The 23,348-nt window shown below is 39.7% G+C and overlaps 1 protein-coding gene across 4 annotated transcripts in view; it reads right to left on the minus strand.

The window, feature by feature from the left end:
- The window catches only part of col16a1 (collagen, type XVI, alpha 1), an 83,531-nt gene extending 70,169 nt beyond the window's left edge, over positions 1-13,362 (minus strand). For 2 of the 4 annotated variants that reach the window (XM_008421599.3, XM_008421600.3), the window contains exons 1-2: positions 12,943-13,361; positions 3,006-3,142 (exon numbers count right to left, since the gene is read on the minus strand). In XM_008421599.3, the coding sequence (XP_008419821.1) occupies positions 3,006-3,081 (76 nt within the window). In that variant the 5' untranslated portion in view covers positions 3,082-3,142; positions 12,943-13,361. Of the gene's footprint in view, positions 1-3,005; positions 3,143-12,942 lie in introns of all 4 variants that reach the window. The other 2 variants (XM_008421598.3, XM_008421597.3) reach the window with 2 other exon arrangements.
- Positions 13,363-23,348: the final 9,986 nt, after the last annotated feature.

Raw genomic sequence — 23,348 nt, forward strand, 5'->3', positions numbered from 1 at the left:
TTTTCTTCCAACCACTGGAGGGGAAGACTCAGGGGATCTGTGAGCTGACTCAGTCTCTGAAATGCGCCGACTATATTCTCCCAAGGGGCACCATCTCCTCCACAAAAGCTTCCTTCAGAGCTCCACAAGTTCCAGGGGATTGCTAACCCGCACCCCCGGGTGATATCACAGAACGGGCCCCCGAGAACACACTGACAGCCTGATGAGGGAGTGTGACAGTTCAGAGGGGAAATAAATAAATAATACAAAACAACAAAAGAAATTTCTCTTTACCTGTCTGCCTCCTTGATTCCTGGGTTGTCTATTTTTGTCTCTTCTCACACAAGCTCAGCCTAAACATATGTAGGTAGACATACACACACTCTCTCCAACCCTGTAACTTATATCAAACTATATCTGAAAGTTGAATACAAGAACTTGAAAACATCTTTTTTTTTTCTCCCCCCATATAAAATATGTAACCTCAGAATGACTGGCGGTTTATGAAGAGGAACACAACCACACACGGGAAACAGGGGTGCCTCTCCGCTGCCGCAGTGTTGTCAACCAGTGGATGAGCTGTAATTACATGGGTTTTATTGTAAGTTGAGACTCGAGTGGCATATACAGACACGCCGTGTTAGATGATACAAGTTAGTTAACTCGAGTAAAACGTGTTTTGATAAACGAAATGTGGTTTAAATTTGAAAAGTACTCCGTTTTCCTTTTAAAAGAGCTCAGCTTTTATCCAGCATTTCTCATCCAACTCCATATGCAATCAACTTCTTGAGAAGGTCTAGACTAGACATTTAAAGATTATTGGTTTTAGTTAAAGCTTAGTTTAAAATTATGACCCAGTTTCAAATTTAAACCATTCTTTAATACAACTGTTTGTAGATTGGCAGGAAATAGAGTAGACTTGGGACTATAGGCTCTCAAAATGGTGTGCCAGACAAAGCAACCACCCACCGCCCCCCTTGTATAATATTTTGGTCATCGCTATTCTTTTTAAAGATTTTGTAATAAAATCTTTTAGGATAAATATTTTAATCTGAGCGACTGTTCTGAACATGTCGTTAGCAAGCGAACAAAAACTTTGCCTCCGGACATTTTACATGTACTACTGAAGAATCTAAATACTTGTTTATAAATGAAGTTCTCAGATGTTCTGAAAAACCACACAAACCACATATATATGCCTTGTTAAGCAGAATACATTTTCTTTCTATGCTCACTTGCTGCTGCAAGATACATAGGTCAGACTGTAGTGTTACTTAGCTGCTTTCATTGTTAATGCATTTCATGACACCCAGAGCTTTGAGTGTTGCTGCAATGCATTACTAAATTAGTAATGCTTTAGCTTTACCTACCTGAAATTATGTAAGTTATACAGATAATACCTACCGGGAATACAAATTTCTGAGGCCTGACTACACTGAAAACTGGTTTAATTGAGCTGAGTGGACTGGGCCAAGTCTACATTAAAATGTGTTAAAGCATCTAAATAAAGTTGATTTATTCTAATGCTTTTCACAATGTATATGAAAAATATAAGTAGATTCTGTGTTAGTATTGGCCAACATTACAAAGACGGACAGAAAGAAAAGCTAGTTGGTTGAAGCCATAAGGAAGATACTCTTGCTGCTGCTTCTTTGAGCCTACAATCAGCAGTGGTGAGTGTTTTATGACCCTCACATTTTTGGGAGCATCACGTCAGACATACTTGTCTCTGAAGTCCAGATAAAAAATGAGCAGCCCAGCAAAACAGAGCCTCTGAAAGCACTGTGGCACATTAACCCACTGATAGTAAAATGTAAGAGTATAACATGAAACAACTCAGTCTGTCTTCTGGAACTTTTCTCTCTCTGAAACCCCATCGGCCGTAGACCTACCACAGGCAGTGTGTGGGTCAGTTTAATTGAGAGCAACTATTGTTTTGATTTGGAATTGAACTTTGTAACTTCAAGGAAACAAATCGTTGTTCTTTCAGACAAAAATCTAGCATTATCTCTCAGCTATCCCAAAAATAGACACCGCATGGCTCGGGCATTAGGCAGAATGTGCTTCAGCAACTCAACGTCAATAAAAATGTGCTTTAGAGATTTTTAACCAAAGCTGTCATTACACATTAGCTTATAGAGCTAAACCTGTGGCTTATTGCAAAGCTTTTGAGATTAGTATCACTGTCTAGGTCGATTACAACAAATGCTACAAATAAGTTGGAAACTAAGGCTATTAGTTTGCTGGTCAACCCATTCAATCCTGTCTAAACAAATACAAACCGTGAAGCTAATCACTGCCAGCCATGCATGCAAAATGAAAAGCAAGGGAACTGCTAAAATATTGATCAAGCTATGCTGTCTTTTTGTTTTTTTGATTCTTTTACCAGACTTGTGGAACTCTGCAGTTTCTCTAGTTACGATGGGCTCCTTGGCTGATTCTCTGATATATTTTCCTTGTCAAACCTGTTAGCTTAGGTGGATAGCCCAGGCTTGGTGGGTATCCACTTGTGCTGTACCACTTATATACGTATATGAAGGTGAAGTCTCACAGTGGCCTGTGTGACTTTCAAAGCTTGAGATATGTCTTAATCTAGCCCTGTTTTTAACTAGCTGACTTGACTGGTACACTTCTCGATCTTCACAGTTCTGTTTGTTCACTAGCATTCTCTTACAAACATTTGAGGTGTGCACAGGGCAGTTGTATTTATGACCACAGCAAATTTACAGAAACTACATTGGTGAATTCTGACTGATTGAAGTTAATGGCATTTAGTGCTATCTGACTAAAATTACATAATTAAATTTTTTATTACCGTTTCTTTCCTTCCTTCCACTTCACAACATATGCGCTACATGTGTGGGTGGATCACATAAAATTGCAGCACATAATTGAAGCTTGTTGTTGTAAGGTGATGCAATGAAAAAGTTTAAAGGTTATTAATTATTGTGGTCGCCGCTAAAATACAGCACTGGTTCTTTTTATGACAGACAAAAAAACCACGACTTGGAAACTTTGAAACTTACCTTCTTGTGTCGTCAGAGTGTCGCATGATCCAAAACTGACGACCAACAGAGTCAGGGAGGAGCACAGAAGCCACATGGTTTAACCCGTCTGAAAGCAGCTCCACTTCTTACCTCTTCCTCCCTCAGCTGCCGGCTGACTGGTGAAAAGAAAAGAAGGAAAAAAAAAAAAAGTGAAAGTCAACAATGTCAAATCTTGTTTTTTTGTTGTTGTTTTTTTTCTGTCAGTGCCTGCTGACAGAAAGTCTGCAGACAGCTGTGCATTATGCTTGACTCCTAAATAGATGTTGATGTATATTTATGAGTCAGTCACAGTTGATGTGTTAATGATGTGGTATGTTGCAGGCTTTGTTAGTGGCATATGAATTAACCAGAATGGCCCTCATTAAGGAGTGTAACTCCGCAAAAGTCTGATCATAGTCATTATCTTGTCCATCTGGTTGCCCTTTGAATGAGGAGCGCACACACAGAAACGTGCATGTAAATATGGTGGTGTGTGAAGCTAGCGGCGCCCTCACAATTTCCTTAGATTTTTCTGTTTTTGTTTTTTCTTTTACTTCACACTTCATTGTTTCAGACCATAAAACACATTTATTTTTAGACTGGACAAAGAAAACCAGAGTAAATACAAGAAACTGTTTTAAAATTATGATTTAGTTTGTTGAGGAACTGAAATCTTATCCAAATAAACCTAGCACCTATGTTAAAAAAACCTAACTGTTCCCTTGTTACGTCATAAATTTTTTTTTTTTTTTTTTTGAAAGATTGTAGTTTGTGAAATTTAACCAAACATGTCTGATATCACACCTGTAGAGTCAAGAATTTAACCTTTCTAGTCATGTGAAGTAAGGCTGTTTATTTTAAAAAGCCATGAGCCTCCAGTCTAAAAAAAATTCAAGAACATGTGGCAAACGTCATTGACATTTTTCTCCATCTGGAAAAGGATACAAAACCATTTTAAGGCTTTGAAACTCCGGAAAACAACAATGAGAGCCATTGTCTGCAAGTGGGTAAAACATGGAATGGTGGTGAAGCTGCCCAAGAACTGCCAACCTACCAAAACTAATTCAAAGGAGGCATCAACAAGTCAATCAGGAAAACATTTGAAGATAAAAACAGTGCTGAACAAGGAGAACAAAAGGGCACACTTCATATTTGCCTAAACACATTCCAGTGACCCAAAAGGTTTTGAAATTATATTCTATGTACTATGGACAAAAAATGTGCAACTTTTTTTTTAAGAAGATCTGCATCATTTTACATCTTCTGTGACGCTAAAACCATTACAGCAAGATAATATTATACTGATATTCAACCTTGTGGGAGCATGATGATCTTGCCACTTCAGGATGTGTATGATTACTAATTGCATGAATGGCTAAAATACATATGCAACAAATTTTTTGTCCACCAGAAAAAAACATCTCCATTTACAGGTTGATTTTAGTGATTAGCCATGTTGTCTTTTTCTGATGTAAAAACAAATATTTCACGATCTGGAAGGTTGGAGTGTGAAGAAACAGCCAAAAACATTAGGAATCTGAAAGGGACCAAAATGCGTTCCCCAGGACTGTTTGTCTGTGTACACTTCAATGCACAGCATAAAGTACAGCACCCAGATCCTGAAGATGAAAAGACGGCACACAAATTGCAGTAAACAATGGATAAATTAAAACAAAATGGTGGGTCTAGAGTCAAACAGACAGTTGGGCCAAAACACACAAACACATCTGGAGACTGTTCCATCGGAGCCAGGGTTATGGTATACCAGATGCTTCTACGTGGCCAAACAACAAACACACACACATACACAAATATGCAGACGGAAAGCATGCCACGTGTAAATAATGATTACATTTTATCTCTGTAATCCTCCCCACTCACTGTTCAGCTCCTAGGTCATAAACACACACAGGAAAGCGAGCACTTAAGCACGCCTTCGCTGACTCGCATAAACAGAGCCCAGCCGACCTGCGCTTGACCTCAGCATGTGTGAAGACCCCATAACTTGGCTTTGTTTACTAGTGCGGGGGGTGTAGGGTAGGGGGGCTCTGAAGGCAGTCATGCAGACAGACGGTGCACACCTTTTCTGTCTGACAGGAGAAACAACCCCCTCTTCCTCCTCCTCCCCCCCCACACACACACACACACACACACACATACCTCCACACACTCCTGCCAAAGGGTACACAATGTGGCGTTCCTGCAAGACTGCGAATACCATCTTGTGTGACTTGTCTAATTTTGCTCTGAAATATCGAGAATAGCTTGACACACCATCACTCTGTAATTTAATGGATCTCGGGACCGGTGGTGCGTCTGGTCTCCTTTTTCCACTACTGTTCTGTCAAAATTCCTCGCAAGAGCTTGTATATTCTTGTTATATCTCTGTTTACCTAGGAGTTCTTTTTTTGCTGACAACTTGGACACTGTTGGTGAAAGTAGCTGCAAGCACAAAAAAAATAAAAAAAGCAATGAGACACTGAAAACAAGTTTCTTCCTGCACCTGCATGGGTGGACAGTAAATCAAAAGCCTCAGACAGCTGTGTTCTGAGAACTCTGGAGCTGTAGCCATTATTACAGGCTTCATGCAGCCTGATCACAATAATAAGAAAGCTCACGGAGAGAATATAATTCATAACGCATCCGCAGTCTGTAGAGCCCACATCTGCGGGAAAAGCTCATTTCTATTATTATCTGGCCTAAATCCAAAACAGTTTAATAGTCTTCCTAATAGGTTTTGCCAGGGATATATCTCTTCCCCGACACACAAGCATCAACACACACTCTTTGGTTGCTGCGCAGATAAAGCCAGGACGGGGTTAAGGCCGCTTGGCCTGCCCAAAGGTCTGGCTACGAGCCCGGTACGAGCCGTCCTGAGAGAGCTGGAGGTCACTGTGAATGAAGCCAACACAGGGAGAAAAACAATGGCAGATATCCTCCAGCCCTAAAAAAAATAAAAAGAAGAAGAATAAAAAGCTTCACAGCGAGAGCTGAAGGACAGGAGTGATGACCAAGATTCATTATCCACATTCACAGCTTATATGAACACCTTTTCTGTTGTATTATTAAATATTATTGGTGTTTGTTTTCAAGATTAAAAGGGGAAGCTATGAAGCGGTGAATCGGAAGCCAACTTCAGCTTCGTATTACACATTATGTTTATAAATGGTGTCACATTGGCTTACAGTAAGTTGTGTCAAAAGAACACATTTTAATGCATCTAACGTATGGTGCTTACAGATATTGTATGCCAAAGAGGGTTTTTTGATAAAGTTTCCTTTAAAGAAGGAAGTATGGGTTGCGAGCAACCAGCCTAGGCATGATAATTGTCCCATGCTAATGCTAGCCCATCCATGCAAATAGTCAGCAGAGGAAGTAGCCAATTGCCGAGAAATGCTAGTCACTAGCCTCTTTTAATCTAATGCGAGTCAGTAGTCTCCTTCTCATTTGCCACCATCAGCCACTCATTTACCTCTTGCAGTTTGCTCAGTTACCATTGCCAGCCTATTATTAATCAGACCTGTAACCGGCTCCAGAATGGATATAGCCTCTCGCGACCAGGAAGTAGCCATCGCTCGGTGCTCAGTAGTCTTAATTTTGTCGCTGATATCGTGCCAAGGTTTTGCTTTCGCCCTTGCTGCACTGAATTCACAAAACAGCTTGCACTGAATACATGGAAGTGAAAAGACCTCTATTCAGTCCATCAGATAGGAGCCGCATACTTCACTTCCAGTGAATTTAGTGATCCAAGAAGACGCTTATGCATCGCTTATATTGTTTCTATTATTATCTGGCCTATTATAGTGTATTAAAAAAAAGCTCGCACTCACAATTTCTTGCAGTTTTTTTCTTTGTTTAGATCTGTTTTCTCTTTCCATTATAGCTTAAATTTCCTCTAATGCATAGCAGTTTGCTTCCAGTGCTCAATAAAAGTTACTTTACATATAAGACGCTATCTGACAAAGAAAGTCCATTTTCTTTTTATGGGGTGCAGAAACAAAGACGTGTCCTTAAAACTTTACACCCTTTGGATTGATGCAGGCGACTTATAATGAAATAATAATGAAAAAAAAAGTCGTTCTTTAGTCACGCTGCTTTGCTGGTCAGCTAATAAATGCTTTTCATCTGAACACTTAGGCATGAACGCAATAAGAAAATGCCAATAACATAACTGGCAAATTCCTAATGAGGCCAAAGTGAGCAACTGAGCTTCTTAAATACTTCTTGTTTCACACTTTTTTAATGGGTCTTCAACCTCCAGTTAAAAATCTAAAACACTCAGACAAACCAAACCTTGGATGGCTAGTTCTACCCTGGAAAGAGTTTATTTAAAACACAGTCTCATTAGATTTATTCCCATTTTATTATTTTTGTGAAACATAGAACTGTTTCACATTAGAATCACCTTAGAATTAAACAACTACGTCACTTTCTGCTAATAGTTGCAGTCTAATAATTCATTTCTTTCTCTTATAGCAGTCTATAAGTGGAGTAAGGAAAATTCACTTTAAATTATAAGTCAAAAAAGGAACGTAGTGTGCTTCTGGTCGATACAAATTTGCACATTGTCTTGACAAAACATCTTACACTGTTAGATTGCACAATTTCATAAAGTTAATGTATAAAACAGCTCAAATTACAAAGACAGGAAACAAAGGGATTAAATGACCAGCTTGTAAAGTCTCATTTCATACTCACAAACCCAATTTAATATATTGTCTCTTCATGTGACTGCTACAACTTCAACAGACGGACGACAGAAAACCAAATGCAAGCTGGTGGCCAGCACTGAGATGCTTCAGGGAATAATCTGCTAAGTGAAGCTGTGGAGTCTGTCAATAATTTTTTTTAATTCTAGTTTGACATGTTCCATTCATCTAATACGTTTTCTGACAAAATACATGTCTTAGTTAAGCAGATCACTAAATACAAAACAGCTGCTGGTGTTTTGACATCCTTGGACTTGCTTGTACTGCATACGGTGTTTAAATGCTGATCTTACTGTTAGCTGTGACAGTCTATCATGTAAACCTCACAAGGATTGTGCTGCTTCCTCTATATGCCATTGTGCAAATTACCCCCAAGCACTTCTTTTCTACGCTTTGTCTGAGTAAATCTGTGTTAGCTTTCTTTTCTAATCGCTTAGTAAAACAGACTGCAACAAAATCTGGCACAAGCAAACAAACAAAAAAACTCATTATGTTGTCTTGTATTTTACCATTTCACACTTCTGTCATCAAATACTTCACCTAATGCTTTACTAGAGGAACAAAGTAGATGAAACAGGAAAAAAATACCAGCTTCTATAAATGCTGTCAGCACTAACATTGCAGTTCATCATCATGTTAGCCTAATTACCAATAAGTCATATCAACTCAGAGTATAAATGCGTTGATCTATTTATACTGACCTAATTGACCTATTTAGCCCTACGGCAAATAAATCTGCATAAAAACATATCTAACGTTTACTGAGGTCCTCAGCTGTTTGTATCAACTCAGCTCTATGGTATAGCGAAAAAGTTTCTTCATTTATCGAACAAAATACTCTATCCAAAACAACCGCTTGTTCCACGCTTAGTAGGAACAACTGCTATCAAGTATGTGATAAAAGGCAATGAATTATTAGGGATGGGGGTTTTTTTGTTTTTGTTGTTGGTCTTTTCATGAAAAGCCAAAGTAACATCAAATCAAAGGATCTCAATTAGATTTATGTCTAGACCTGTTCAAGGCCACTCCGAAACCTTCACCTTTCCCTTTGAAAACTGCTTTTTTTGGATGTACTTTGGTTGTCTTTGATATTAAAATCTGCTTGATGATTTGATCCTGATGTGGCATGATGAGTCAGTCTGGTATAAATGCCATGTTGGACACCATTTCTGTGACTGTTCTGGAAGATAGAAAGATATTCCATCATTCAAAGAATAAATATGGAAGAGGGCAAAGTGAGGTAGAAATACAAAACTATATTTGAGTGAACTTCAAAGATACTGAGCTTTCAAGCACATGACAAGGATTTTAATTAACACAATTTCAGCCTCAAAGTGGGACTTAGGTCTTTTAAGATTAAGGAGTGAATTGTACAGTTATGGGTACCAAAAAAATCTTGATCTTAAAATCCGTTGTTGCATTCACCAGCAATTATATTAAATTCTAGATTTGCAATCTTACAATGTCAGCTCTCTGCCTCTCAATCCACGTGGTACTCTGTTGCATTTCTCTCTCCAATGTCCTTTGAGAATTATAAAGATTTTAGCATGGCAACCGGCAGAGGTCAAGGTAAGTTCAAGGCAGGATAAATGTTGTCTTTATCTGCTTTTGAGTCTGAGGAAACCAACTTAGATGTGTGAGTTAAGAGAATCACGATCCAAGCCAGAAAGTTCCAGAATTTGAAACTCAGTCTGAGTTTCAAATTCTCCCATCCAACCAAACTGTAAGGGATGGGAATGATCCACTATTCCAGCCAAAAAGCTTGACTGGAGGGCTGAGCATTTGATGCAGCTGCAGCGGAAAAGATATCCAACCGACTTAAGGCCGCAAAAGCAGCCCATCTGATGATTTTTTTATTTTTTGGATAAGTTCATGTAAGCATCTGGAAAATACGATGCAATACTCTTCAGGAAGCCTCCTCATATGCTAGGTAAGTTTGTGCCAAGTGACATAATGCATGAGAACACACAGACACACACACGCACAAATACCTGTTTCAGCTGTAGTAACAACTGTTGCTGCTCACATTTTCCAGCAGTTGCATGTGGAGCGTCTCTGCTCTGTGTGACCCTGGTTCTCCCTCCTCTCCCTCCATCTGCTCACTTGTCAGTTTGAAAGAAATGTTTCCGCTAGGTGTGCCATTTTCAAACATATCAGTAAAGTGTTCTTACAAGAAAGACTGGAATATTACTTATTTATCCACCGTTTCCTGAAACGCAACATGAAAGACATCTTTGAATTTAGAACTGCTTTTAATTATTCAGTATGTGTTTTTGACTTTTGCACAGTTTGATCATTTCTGCCAATATCAGTGCATGCTGGTTATTCCTCAGTTGTGGAGTCATTTCATCATCTTTTTACTAAACTGTTTGCTTTATTTTTTATTTTTATTTTTTCAGATATTCATATCTGTTAGTCGACGCACCGGCATATGCCAACAAATCAATTTCATCTCTCTTCACACCACAAAGCTGAAGTATTTTTTTTTTTTTTTGCTTTTTACAGATCAAATCAAAAAGAGCTTCTTGTTGACATCAGTCATTTTGCTTAACAATGCCTGACAGACAATCACAGAGTTCTTTTTTTTGGTACTTTGCTGTAAAAGGAAGCAACATGAACATCAAAACTCTTCCTTAATTCAAAACCCCTGGACATGCTTCAGGCCAAACCTGGGAGTGCACCGCAAGCCTTTTCTTTTTAACAACTTTGAACTGCGAGCAAATAAAAGCGAGTAAAGATGCCTCCCCCAAACCCAAACCTTGCAACACATCTCAGATATCCACTGACTCAGAGCAGCAGAAACCTTAAATCTAGAAAAAAGGTTAATACCCCAAACCCTTTGTTTTTTTTACATTCAGGAGACAGAATGAGGCAAGTTTCTACAAGTCTTACCTCCCAGGCAATATTCAAGGCCTTTTATTTGAAACTTGTGAGGGAAGAACAGACCAGCAGACGTCGTACATTCTGACACACATTCATACTTTCCACATCCGCTCAAGGCGGCTTGAAAGTTCCAGTACTAAAGGACAATTTCAATCCAATTGCAAAAGCGATGATGCAAAGTGAAGTCAACTCTGATGACATGACCTGCTTGGCCCTGAGCCAGAGCCATACGTGGTATGACCGACAGCTATACCTTTCCCTTAGGTTTCTGATGCTCAAATGCAACGTCTAACGGTGTTCAAAATTGTTGCACAGTCTGGAAGTTAAGAGAAATGTGCAGGACTACTTTTGGGAGTTATGTAAAATGTCTAAAACAAAACTCTTTGGAAAGTGGGGGTGGATGTACAGAGGGATTTCAAACAAATCTGGGTTGTTTTTTTGTGTGTGTGTGTGTGCATGTGTATTTGTCTACAGGAGAACACACAGGATGCGGAGGATCCAGCAACCTCTATAATGTGGAAAGCAGATGTGGCTTCCAGGTTTTTCCTTCCACAGCGTCCTTGGTTCTCCTTTCCGTGTAGAGAGAAAAGGGGTCGAAATTCGAAGAGCCATCTCGTTTCTCAGACACGACTAGAAGAGATAAATATGAACTAGATTCGAGGGAAAAAAAAAGAAAGAATCAAGGGATATCGGGAAGCTTTTCCTGCTTCAGGGTGCTGGAAGGAAACCAGGAAGATCTACAGTAACATCTCAGCCTGCAGTGTGAATGTGTGGGCCTGGCTAAGATATAAAAGGGAAAATCAGCATTGCATTTGCCAACAGCTATACTATTAAAGTGGTTTAAAGAAGTACTGTAGAAATCCAACACACAAAAAAAATACTTACAACTACCGTTTGTCAGATAATTATCTCCAATGGGAAATGGTTTATTATGCCTCAGTTCCTTCGTTCTCAGTGAAATTTTGCTAATTTGATGACCGGCTGATGCCTAATTTGTGTAAAAAAAAAGAAAAAGAAAAAAGATTCCATGTCATGTACAGTATAAGGCTTATTTAGTGTGTTGTAGTGTTGGACAATTTTCACAACTATATTGCTTTGGAAAAGCATTTATTTCTCTGGAACCTTTTCACATTTCATCACCATACGCTATGTATTCTACTTAGATTGTATCTGATAGATCTAAACCAAATATAGTTGCCAAACAGTGATGCAGAAAGAAAAGGATGCAACATTTTGAACCTTGCCCCTTTTACTTGCATGTGTCTAAATAAAATTATGTTGCCCTCAATAGAAATAAGTAAAGAGTCCACTTTTATTTATTTAATTTCTTTAAATGAAGCTGTGAGCATCTGTAGAAGTTTTTTTTTTAAGTAGAACATTAACAAACATACAGCATCATGAAGAACAAGAAGCACACAAGACAAGTCAAGAATAAAGTTTAAGGCAAGATTAGGTTATAAATAAACATTTCCAGCTTCATACAGCCCATGAAGAACTGTTTAATCTGTCATTTACAAAACAGACATAATATGATTCAATTTAAAATGTACCAAGACACTTAAAACTGACAGGCCAGGCAAGAAGAGAAGAAGGGAAGAGGGCCATTCTAACTTTAGAAAGGTTAGCGAGATCCACAGTTCAGGTGGGACAATCCGTACACATGGCAACTGTTAGATGTCGCTATTAAGGTAGAGTGGCGAGATGAAAATCAGCGCTGAAAAATGGAAACAGGAGCACTTTGCAGGTGATAATGAAATTGAACTTTTTGGCCTACGTCCAAAAACTGCATGCAGATAAAACTGCACATCCCCCTTCATAGGACCATCCCTATGATGACACAGGCAGGTGGAAGTATCATAATGTGGGGATAAAGCTAAATACAAAGCAATCCTGGAAGAAAACCTGTCAAGAGGGTGAAAAAACACAAAAAAACGTCCCCAGTGGGGCAAACCACACCAAACGTCCAACCAATTCCCAGTGTGGGAAGTCTTTCAAATTGATGTGCTCTGTTGTATCCAAAGCCTTCCAGTTGTAATTACACTATTTAAAGGTAAACCACGGTTCAGATTTTTATTTGTAAAATATACTTCTTCCTTTCACAGTTGTGGACAAAATTATTTTCAGTTAAGTCTGTTAGAAATCACCAGAGAAAGTTACTGATCTGTGTGGCTGCAGCGCGACCAAGCAGGGAATGAGTTAAATGAATGAAGGCACAATCGTTGGATCGCGCTTTGCAAACTGTTGCTTTGCGCTACTGTCAATGCAAATACATCATTTTCCTCCTGCTTGAACAAAAACGTCTCTTAAAAGTAAAAAAAAAACAAAAAACAAAACAAAAAACTTACCTTCAACTGCTGATTAATCCACAATTTTGTGATTACATGAATCCGACATGCGTGCGTGTCAAGAATTCAATTTTTTTTCGCCCCCCCCTTCCTCTTGTTTCCTGGACTCTTCCTTCACAAAGAAAGGACAGAGGAGAAAAAGTTGCTCCGGGATTGCCTATGTCCAACTTTCCCCTCCCTCTTTCTCCCCTCCCGTTTCTGCACAGTCTACCTCCCTTGTGTACAGTTTCTTATTACTTTTTTTCCCCTCTCAGTCTATCTCTTCCCCCCTCTCTCCCCTCCATTTTTTTCCAGCACCCCTTCGTCTCTCTCTCTCCTTCTCTGTTTCTCTCTCTCGTATCTCGATGGGAGATCCCGGTGTTAAACGTGTGGTGACATCACCTTGTCCAGAATGCTGGAAAATGAGCCCCGGGGCATCTCTTTAATCTCCTCATCGAGCTGTTCCGGGTCTCTACCCCCTCTTTACCCTCTCCTCCTCAACTCCCTCCTTCACCTCTTGCTGTGTGATTCATGGCATACCGGAGGGGAAAAAGGGAGGCTCGCTTCCATTTTGCCTGGGTGAAAGCATTACATTACAGCAGGAAATACAGATTACCATGGTCCTTGTGAAAGAATTTTACTCCATTAAGGTTAATGAACTTACTTATCACATTATCCCGTGATTGGAGGTCAGGCCAACAGCTCCTGTATTGTGACATGACTTGGATATTGCATCCTTTGCATTGCCGCTCTGGTGGGATCGCTCCAAAACACACCTCTAAACAGCTGCATAAATTTGACTCTTATTGTCAGAAAGCAAATAGTTCAGGAGGTGAGTAAATATCACGTTTACAGCTGATTTATGTACGCCTCCCATGCAGTAGCGGCCGAGTAGGTACAGAGAAGTGTTCTGTTCTTTGGTAGATTAATTTTGCTCTTCTTTGTTAAGAGGTCAGCTTCCCTTGCCCGCCCACTATCTTTCACTTTCTTATTAGCCCTAACCTCTGAAACATGTCCAAGTGGCATCCCTGTGTTCAAGTTCATTAATGATTTTTACAGCCGCCTCGTAGTGCTGTGGTCAAATTGGCGTAAGAAGGTTTTGGAAACACTGGTGAACGCTCAGTCAATGGAACATCTGGAAACTGCATGCACTCTTGCATGCAAAAAAAAAAAAAAAAAGAATGTCACAAATGTTTTCCTTCCATTAGTTTTTACACATTTTCTCATCCTGCAATCAAGAGCTGCTGCATACATGCCACACAAATCTTGCCTTTATGGAAGTGTGGCAATGATAATAAAAAAAACCTATTGTTGAAAGAAAAACAAACTAAGAAATCTAGTTTAAAGGTGCAATAAGTAACTTTTTTATGTAAAAAAAACGAATGTTTTTTATTTATTTGCAAAAACTGTGAGTACATAGCAGAATATGAGACAGATAAACTGTGAAAAGATCAAGCACCTCCACCTGCTCTCAGTGCTACTACTGCCATCTGAAAAAAAATGTCCCACTTCCGGTCAAAAACAACTCATCCGTCAGGAGGAGGGTCTTTGCGATGACAGTAATGCTCGTTCATACGCTGCTCAATGTGTTAAAGGCTGAGAAGCAACTTACCATCACAGGAAAACCATTTATTTAGCACAGCAAAGAAGCAAATGGGAGTGAAGGTGGAATGAGCAGCACATACACAAGCATGACAGACACTAATCCTCCTAATGGCTCTGATTGGTAGTTTCTAGTTAGCGCTGGGAGCTGTGGGAAAATTCACAGGAGCTCTATGTTCTTCACAATTTACCCGTGTCATACCATACTCTATCAACATAGTGATAGTTTTAACAAATATGTAAGGAAACACTTTCTTTTAAGCAGCAAATACGTGGAAGAACGTGCTCTTTACAGATGAGACCAAAATATACGAGTTTGGCCAATATTCAAAATGCTACTTATGGAAAAGAAAAAAAATACTTCAAATCTCTCTGAATAGCACAGTATGATGCGAGACCCACAGTTTACTGAGATAGATGGAACCGGTGTGGCAGAGAGACAAGACAGACGCCACCTGAGGTGAGGGATGGTTGATGATCAGAAGTTATCATATTGTGACAATAAAGAAGCGGAGAGCAGATGGGTGAGTCTTTTTGGAGAATTGTTTTGGCACAAGAGGTCTTATTTTACAGTGATCTGACAGGAAGAGGGGAGAGAAAATGGGGGGTGGGCAACATGCGGCAAAGGAGCAGAAGCTGGGAGTCGATTTCGGGAAGGTTGCATCAAAGTCTTTAGCTTCCTGCATACGGGGAGCACACCCTCTAACCGCTGTTTTTTAGAGCAAAATTGGACACTGAACACATCACTTTAAGATTCAGATCTATTTCTGTTCCAATTGGGAAATTGATGCTACAGCAAGTACAAAAACTAAAAGGCAAAGTATCAAAGTTTAAAAATAAAACATACCAAAAAGGACATCAAATACAAATCAATACATAATGGGAAGAGTACAGCAGTGTGTTTCATTGTTGACTGACGGTTGCTACAAACACCAACAATCGGGTGCGAGTCCTCTTATCTTGTCCTGCATTAAAAAGAGAAATTGCTGTAGGAACAAAAGAGTGCTTGTACCTGTTACTTTTTATTCTAAGAAGTCTGAGCTGGAGGCCAGAAGGCAGAAACTGGAACTCGGTATGTAAAGAGTGAGAGCTGTTGGCAAAAATGGCATTAGTTTTTCTTATGATCTCTTTATTGAACAGTTCAGTAAGTGAGCATTGTTCAACTCCTAAAGTCTTATTACTAGTATTTATTGCTCTGCTGAGGGCATTTTTTGACCTAATACTAAAATTTCCAAACCAACAGAGGAGAGAAAAAGTCAGCACAGACTCAACATATGATCTATAAAATAGGATCATCATTCACATATCAACATGAAAATTTGCTAGATTTCTTAGACTAAACAATCTTTGCCTGCCCTTTTTCTGCAGGTAAATTTGAACTTATTATCCAAAATAGTCCCAAGACATTTGTGGGTTTCTACTGACTCCACTGACTGACTTTTAATCACTGTTTGATTTGTGTTATGGGGTTTCTGTCTAAAATCAACGCACATGTCCTTTGTTTTCTGTACATTTAGTAAAAGAAAAACATCATCACACGAGTCAACAAATTCATTGACCACAGGGCCATGGGCATGTTCATCATTATGTAGAGGGCTAACCATCACCAGATCATCTGCAAATTTTAATATTACGATGCTGGCTGCGATAATCGTCTGCATACAAAATGAAACGAAGAGGGCAAAGGACAAAGGACAATATGATGCTGGGTTGTGTTAAAAGCCAGTGAGAAGTCTACAAATAACAACTTAGCATGATTTTTGTTACCTTTAAGATGTTTACTCATCTTTTCTCACGTGCTTGTGCCCCGCTCCGTGTTGTTGAAAGAATGTGAGACTGACGAGGGAAAACAGAATGTCTTCAGTCAGAGGCTTCTTCAAATTCACTGTAATACAGACGTCTACAAGAGGCCGTCACTATCTCCAATAACTCTTGAAAAAATCTGAATTAATATGAGTTAGAACAGCATTTAATTTCCTTTTGGGATCAATAAAGTATTTTTGAATTTGAGTACAAGACACGTCACTTTGAACTAAGTAAAGCTCTGCGGGAGAGAGGCTTTCAGGTCAAAATAGGTAATGCGATTAGTCTGCATTATGTAATATGAACTAGAATAATCGCATGTGTTAACATTAACAGCCCTACACATTAGGGCTAAATGTGCAGCCATAACATCCCTACACATTTAGTTTGACTCTTTCATCCTTCATTTATTGATTATCTAAATTTTTTTTATCCTCTTTGACTTTTCTCAACACAGTGTTCTCCCTGTGCAGTTCTGCTTGCTGCTCAACTGACACTTCCTCATAAAAGACAATTTGGTCGACAATATCACTTAAAACCTACTTAACAATGATAAATTAAAGTGGACCAGACAGCCACCTGACAGACATTAGCTCTGTATTCATCATTTACTCTAATTGCGCATCTTTCAACATTACGTGTGACGACTCACCAAACACCTGGGCTACGACCCGAGGTGACCAACCAGTGCTAACCCGACCACCTCTTTTAGTTCTTTTAAAACTGACATGCTTTTTTTTTAATGTTCTTTGACTATTTGTCTGACAACTTTAAGTTTGAATTTTGCAGGAAAATGTGTCGGCAGATTAAGATACAGAAGGGTGCAGGATGTATATTGTGCTGACTGTATGTGCTGGAAAGTGGGATCCTCATCCATGCTTGTCATAGGGCTGGTTATGTTAAGCTTAATTAATGACACTACAGCTCTGACTGAGGACGAACAAGCTTAAGTGAGCAGATGCTTTACCTGAATTACATTTTTTTTATCTTTAATGTTTTTAAGGGCAGCTAATAGAAGAATGTTTCATGTTATAATGCAGGTTGTGATGTATTCCTGCTACTACTACTTATAATAATAATAATAATAATTTGTTAACAAGGAATTTTTTTGTCTCCCAAAAAAAAAAAGGCATTAAAATTGATGGTTAGATTTGTCGTTTGTGTGCGTGCTTTTATGAATTTGAATGAAAGAAAGAGAAGGGAGAGATTATTCATTGGCATAAAAATATTTATAACAGCACTTTGTACACTCATTTTCCAGAAGTGACGCTATGAATGTCCCCACAGAATATTCTCAGTTTTAATTTTAAAGAAGGAGCAATTAACCTTTGTATAACTTTTTTTGTTACAGCATATACTCTTGATTAGCATGACAATTTTACTTGCTTAGTTTTCACATGTCAGTTGCATCGAAAATTGTACAATTGAGGCATTCTGCTCTTTATAGACAATCATAACAAGCCAATATTAGTTGTTTTTTAAAGAAATGTTAACAGCACTAATTAACATCAGTGCTGAACAGCTGCTCTAAAACTTTTTAGCAGTTTTGAAAATGAAACTTTTTAACGCCTCCGCCTTTGAGATGGAATCTGTCTGTCAATCAGTTGAGAGAAAAGCATAAAAGATCACTTTCCCTTGCATTGCAAAAAAAATAAAAAGTTAATCCAAAGTAATGCCAAAGTAAGACAGAACTTTTGAGATTTTAAAACTGTACCTATCTAAAACTTTTTTTTTTTTCTCAGTGCTGGTAATCAATCCACAGTATGATGATTAGTAGCACAGCGGTAAGTTTGGCCGATGGGCACCAGCACCCCTCCTGACCCCACTGAGGGAAAAAGGGTGCAAGAAAATGGATGGATGGACGGTAAGTTTGGCCAGCGTGGTGTGCATGTGCCTATCAATAGGTCTCAAATTATATTTTTTCTTCTGCGCTGCCAAAACACATTCCTCGTAAGTTCCTTTGATTTGGTAAAACAGAGGTGACTTGTGGCATTTGATGAGGAGCGTATAGACTTACGTGAGCTGGCCTTCTGATACACAAACATGTAAAGCTTTGCTTCGAGGTGCATCTCTTATATTCAGCCCCGACCAACAGCCTTTAATCATGATCGAGTTTCCAGCTCCAGCCACATCCACCTGCTCCTGTCTGCCATCATCAATAAACGTCATGATTATGAAGGAGACACAATCCATACTAAAGTTTTTATCTGCTATGCGAGTCAGATAGGCAGAGACAAAAAGCTATAATAATTACCAGACCTTTCCTTTAAAGTTGCTCTGAGTGCTGCGGTGCCACAGATGGAGAAAAGAAAGAACCGACAAGAAAGACACAATTATTTTGAAGGCTTCTGTATTATACATGAAAGGGTGCCGTTTCCGAGGCCTCCAGAGAGCCTCACACGGTTAACAGATTTGTCTTCTCTGCCGATTCCTCGCAAGGCAACGTACACAAAAACCGGGTCATGAAGTTACGTGTGACTACAGGAATGATGTAACTGCTCCAGTTCACATGCATGTGAGCCGTTTATATCTTTGCCAGGTGGGACCATTTTGCAGTGACAAACCTGAGAGACGCAATCATAAAAGGCTCAATCATAACAAAATGAAGAAAAAAAAAGAAAAGGAAAACAGAAGACAATAAGACAAAGTAATAGTCTGCCGTGAAGGATCAACACAGGAGATATAATCATGCGAGTCAGACCCTCGGGGGGAAGATGAGGTTCCGACAAAATTGGCCTCGCTTCAAAACATGCTCTGTGCCATTGTTAAACAAATTGACACAGAACATACGGCTCCCAGGCAGAGACGGGATAGAATTGCTCTAGCTCTTCACAGGATCCGTGTGTGTATGTTGGCTCGCTGCAGGTGTGTAGGTGATGCGTGATCTATTACGGTCGTGGATGCTCTGCTCGGTGGGTGAGATTGGCGGAACTCCAGATTTAGGCTAGCAAACGTCTCGGGAAAAGGAGGATCAATGGGCACGTCAGCCGCCAACGTATGGCGGTCCACAAACGTCCCTTGATTTACGAGACGCGAGGTCTCTGTTTAACCAGCTCCGTCCTGTCAGCACTCAAAGTTCTGTCACGCCATCTGTTCACCTGAAGCTCTGCACCTCACCTCCATGGAGGAAGTGGTAATCTGGGTGCATTAGCAAACAGGAAACTTTGTAAAATTAAGAAATCTTCTCAATTTCAGGTTTTTTTTAAATGTAAATGAGATGAAAGTTAATGCAGTCTTGTTTGACTGAGGAGCTCCAGGCAGTTAAACCCTAATAATTCAGTTTTGCTGTAAGACATTAGGGGGAATGCACCTGTTGCCACATGATTTCATCTAGTCTCTGCCTTATTTCAATTTTCAATACTTTTTGGAATTTTTTATATTTTGTCACTTTTTCAACATTGGCGTTGCTTCTATAAAACCGATACCTGTAGAGCAGTGTAATACTGGTTTTAAGTATTGTGGGGTCTATCTTTGCTAGCTTCTCAGCTCAGGTCCTAGAAACCAAGATCAAGGTTTATTCTTTTTGATCTGGAAGTGTAGGTACTGAATGCACAACCAACAAGCTGTATGTTTTTGGATCCTTCGCTCCAGGGACTTGGAGCGGTCTTCCTCGACCAGCGAAAGAATGCTTCAGGTAGCCAGTCTTGTCCTGTTTTGTACAGAGCACATGTATTTATACGGAGCTCAAGTTACACAACTGCATCACATTTCTACATTTGTACGTGTTGAATTTTGTGTTTGTAACATGACAGATGTGAAACAGTTTAGCCAGATGGGACTAAATTGCAGTGACAAGCCTGAGAGACGCAATCATAAAAGGCTCAATCATAACGAAATGAAAAAAAAAAAAAGGAAAACTCGTCGGCATGATACAAGATCTATTCACTACACTACGTATTTTATGCACTGCATCAGGAGCACCCAAGTCCAGTCCTGAAGAGCTAATATCCTACAACCACTGGATGCAAACCTTCTTCAGCAAACCTGAATTAAATAGCTGAATCCATTTACCACCTTGTCGTTGACACCTTGCTTAGTCATGAGCCATCCGGGTGAATTACGGGTGTGGGATGCATCCAAGAGTTACAAGATAGTATCTCTTGAGGACTGGACTTGGGCCCCCCACTCTACATCCATAGTCATGTCCTCGTTTGCCCATTCTCTTTTCTCCCCTCCCTTGTAGCTCGTTCCTCAACTCCTTCCCACCCTCAGTGACCATGTGAGGCGCAGGGACTCAATTGATGCTGGCAGCGTCTTTATTGGCTCAGTTATTTCCACTCTATGCTTCCGTGCTCCCCTAAGAGGATGAAGGATTGGAGGAGTAAGGGAACCCGGATGAACTAGCGGGGGAGGTCGGGCGGAGGAGAGTAGTCTTTGGGAAGGCGATTCAGGCTTGTTTAGGCATAGATGAGGTAGAGCACAGAGAAAAGAAAGCAAGAAAATGGACGAGACACAAGGTTTCACACACACACACACACACGCACATGCACCTGAGCGGGAAAAGATGCGGGGAGTGTGTGCAGTGAGTTCCCTGAGTCTTCAGTTCATCCGGAGGAGTGGATTCCATTTCAAGCATGAGCGCCGATATAAATCAGTCAATCAATACAAAAAGAGATAGCCACAAATTCTTATACATGGGCAACCGCACAAAACAAAACCCCAACGCACAGCCGTGACTGAGGAAGAGGAACTCCTGTTTAGATAGTCATTAAAAGGTTCAGTACTCTTGTGTGTCCCTGTAAATTGACTTTATTCTCAACACCAGCTCTTGTTGGCGGCTAATGTGACCAGTGAATCAGCTAAGCATGAATTAAAGTGTATGCGTGTCTGCGTGTGTGTGTGTGTGTGTGTGTGTGTGCGTGTCTGTGTGTGTGCGTGCACGTGCACGAGTGTTCCCAGAGTTTCTGAGTTTGCTAGTTTGCATTATGGCTGCAATAAGCAATACGCTGCGGAATGAAGTCAAACTGCCAGACGTTGAGGTGAAACACTCTCCCATCGCTCGCGCCGAAGTTACGGCCCATCCGAGAGCCCTAGGCACGCGTCAGGTTTAAGACTAAAGCGAGGAGCCCCAGTTTGTTACAAAGTCTAATTTGCCTGTCGCGGCGTTGAGGAGAGACACAAAAATAGAGCGCTATTAAAAGGAAGAATGGGATCAATTAGGAAAAGAGTGAAAGATGGTTACAGAGAGAGAAAAGAAAACAAAAAAAAGAGGAGGTGGAAAGGAGATTAAGTCTGCCACATCATGCAGCATGCTGACGAGCATGTGGAGCCCATTTCTCGAGCTGACACATATTCCAACATTACTTTGTTTTCCTTTTTTATTTTTTTCCCCCTCCTCCTCCTCCATCCACTCAGCCTTTCCATTCAGACCACAGGTTCAAAAGGAAGAGAAGGGGGTTGGGTTCATGGGATATGCTGACACAGGCTAATGAGAATCAAGAGGGGGGAAAAAAGGAGAAAGACAAAAACAGAGAGAAGAGAAGGAGCAGGAAATACAGTAGCTGAAGCAGTAGTTTTCCATTAGAACCAGGAAAGAGCTGGCACAGACGTTTAAATTTGCAGCCAGGATGCATGTAACGTCCCATGATCACAGCGCCACGTTACTGAAAAGCCGATGGAATCTTCACTGCTGCCAGAGTTTTCTTTCTTGCCAAGTTTTCCCAACACACTGTAAAAATGTAACCCAGATTCCCACAGCCCGCAAGTCCAATGAACTTTTCCATAAAAAAGGGTCTTCAAAAAAAAAAAAGACTCTTTTGTTCAAACAATTTTGGTTCGTGTCAGGCCTCACACCCTCACATTACCTCGATAGCTGTTGTATTCTGAGTTTTCATTCCCTGTTTTTACATGCAAATGAAGAATATGAAGGACGTTTGATGCGTGTGGACATTTTATCCGCTTTAGTCACATCATGGTATCCTGTCCAAATACTTACGTGAACACACCTGTGCAGAGTAAGCAAACAAGCCTTTACTTGAACCTGAAACTTCTTGTTAGTTTTGTGATGTGCAGAGCAGAAAATGCTGACTGACTCAACTGTAGAGAGAGCAAAGATTTACATTGCATACAGTTGAGTTCCTCGCATGTATCTATGATTAAAATAGTACAAATTTAGTTCATAAATGTCAACAGCTACATGAAGCCTCAACAAGACAGGATGATCTTGCAAGTGATTTTGCTTGCTTGTACTCATTTCACTATTTGATTACTAGGATCAACTGGTATGTATGTGTGTTTGAATATTTTTGCCAAGGGCCTCAAGACGACATTTGTTGTGAATTCTCCCTATGCATATAATTTTTATTTTATTTAATTAATACTCTTACATGGCAATGTAATTTGTCTGGTAATGTTGGCAGCTTTATTAGAGTAAACAAATTGCCCACTTACTGGATCTGTGTTGTATGATTTTACTTGGCTAAAGTGTGTTTTTGGCTGAACAGTTTGTGCTCCTCATAATGTCCATGACAAAAATTGATTGTTAGATTCGAGTTATTCTTTTTCTAACTCACAGACTCTCCAATACCATATCCAATTTAGGAAACTAGAGTCTAATTCTACTACTACAATTCAGTGGTAAATTGAGATGATTTAGTTCACCAAGCTCTAACCAATATAAGATAACCATGTGCCCTTACATACGGTATGCAGGAAGGTCCATATCTCGATTTGGTCGTCTATTTATTTACCCACAGCCAAGACAGCCAATCTAGTTGGTCCAATCTTGGCTAAAGCTATTAATAAGTACCAGAATCAATTAACTAAATTAATAATTTTAGAATCAAAATGACCACATCTAGGTTCTACTCGATTATCTTGAGTTAATAACCAAACAACTCTCATAATTTGTCAGTTATTTTATGAATACCAGCTTGCTGAGGCGTGTATTTATAAAACTGATGAAAAAATGAATTCACTCAGTAGCATCCTTAAGCGCCAAGCACTGACATATAAACACAAACAACGCCTCTCCATAATACAAATGCTACAGAAATGCACAACGTTCTTGAGTTTGCTGTTTA

The sequence above is a fragment of the Poecilia reticulata genome, chromosome 11, assembly GCF_904066995.2.
Source record: "Poecilia reticulata chromosome 11, P_reticulata-male-v2, whole genome shotgun sequence".
Taxonomy (NCBI): Eukaryota; Metazoa; Chordata; class Actinopteri; order Cyprinodontiformes; family Poeciliidae; genus Poecilia; species Poecilia reticulata.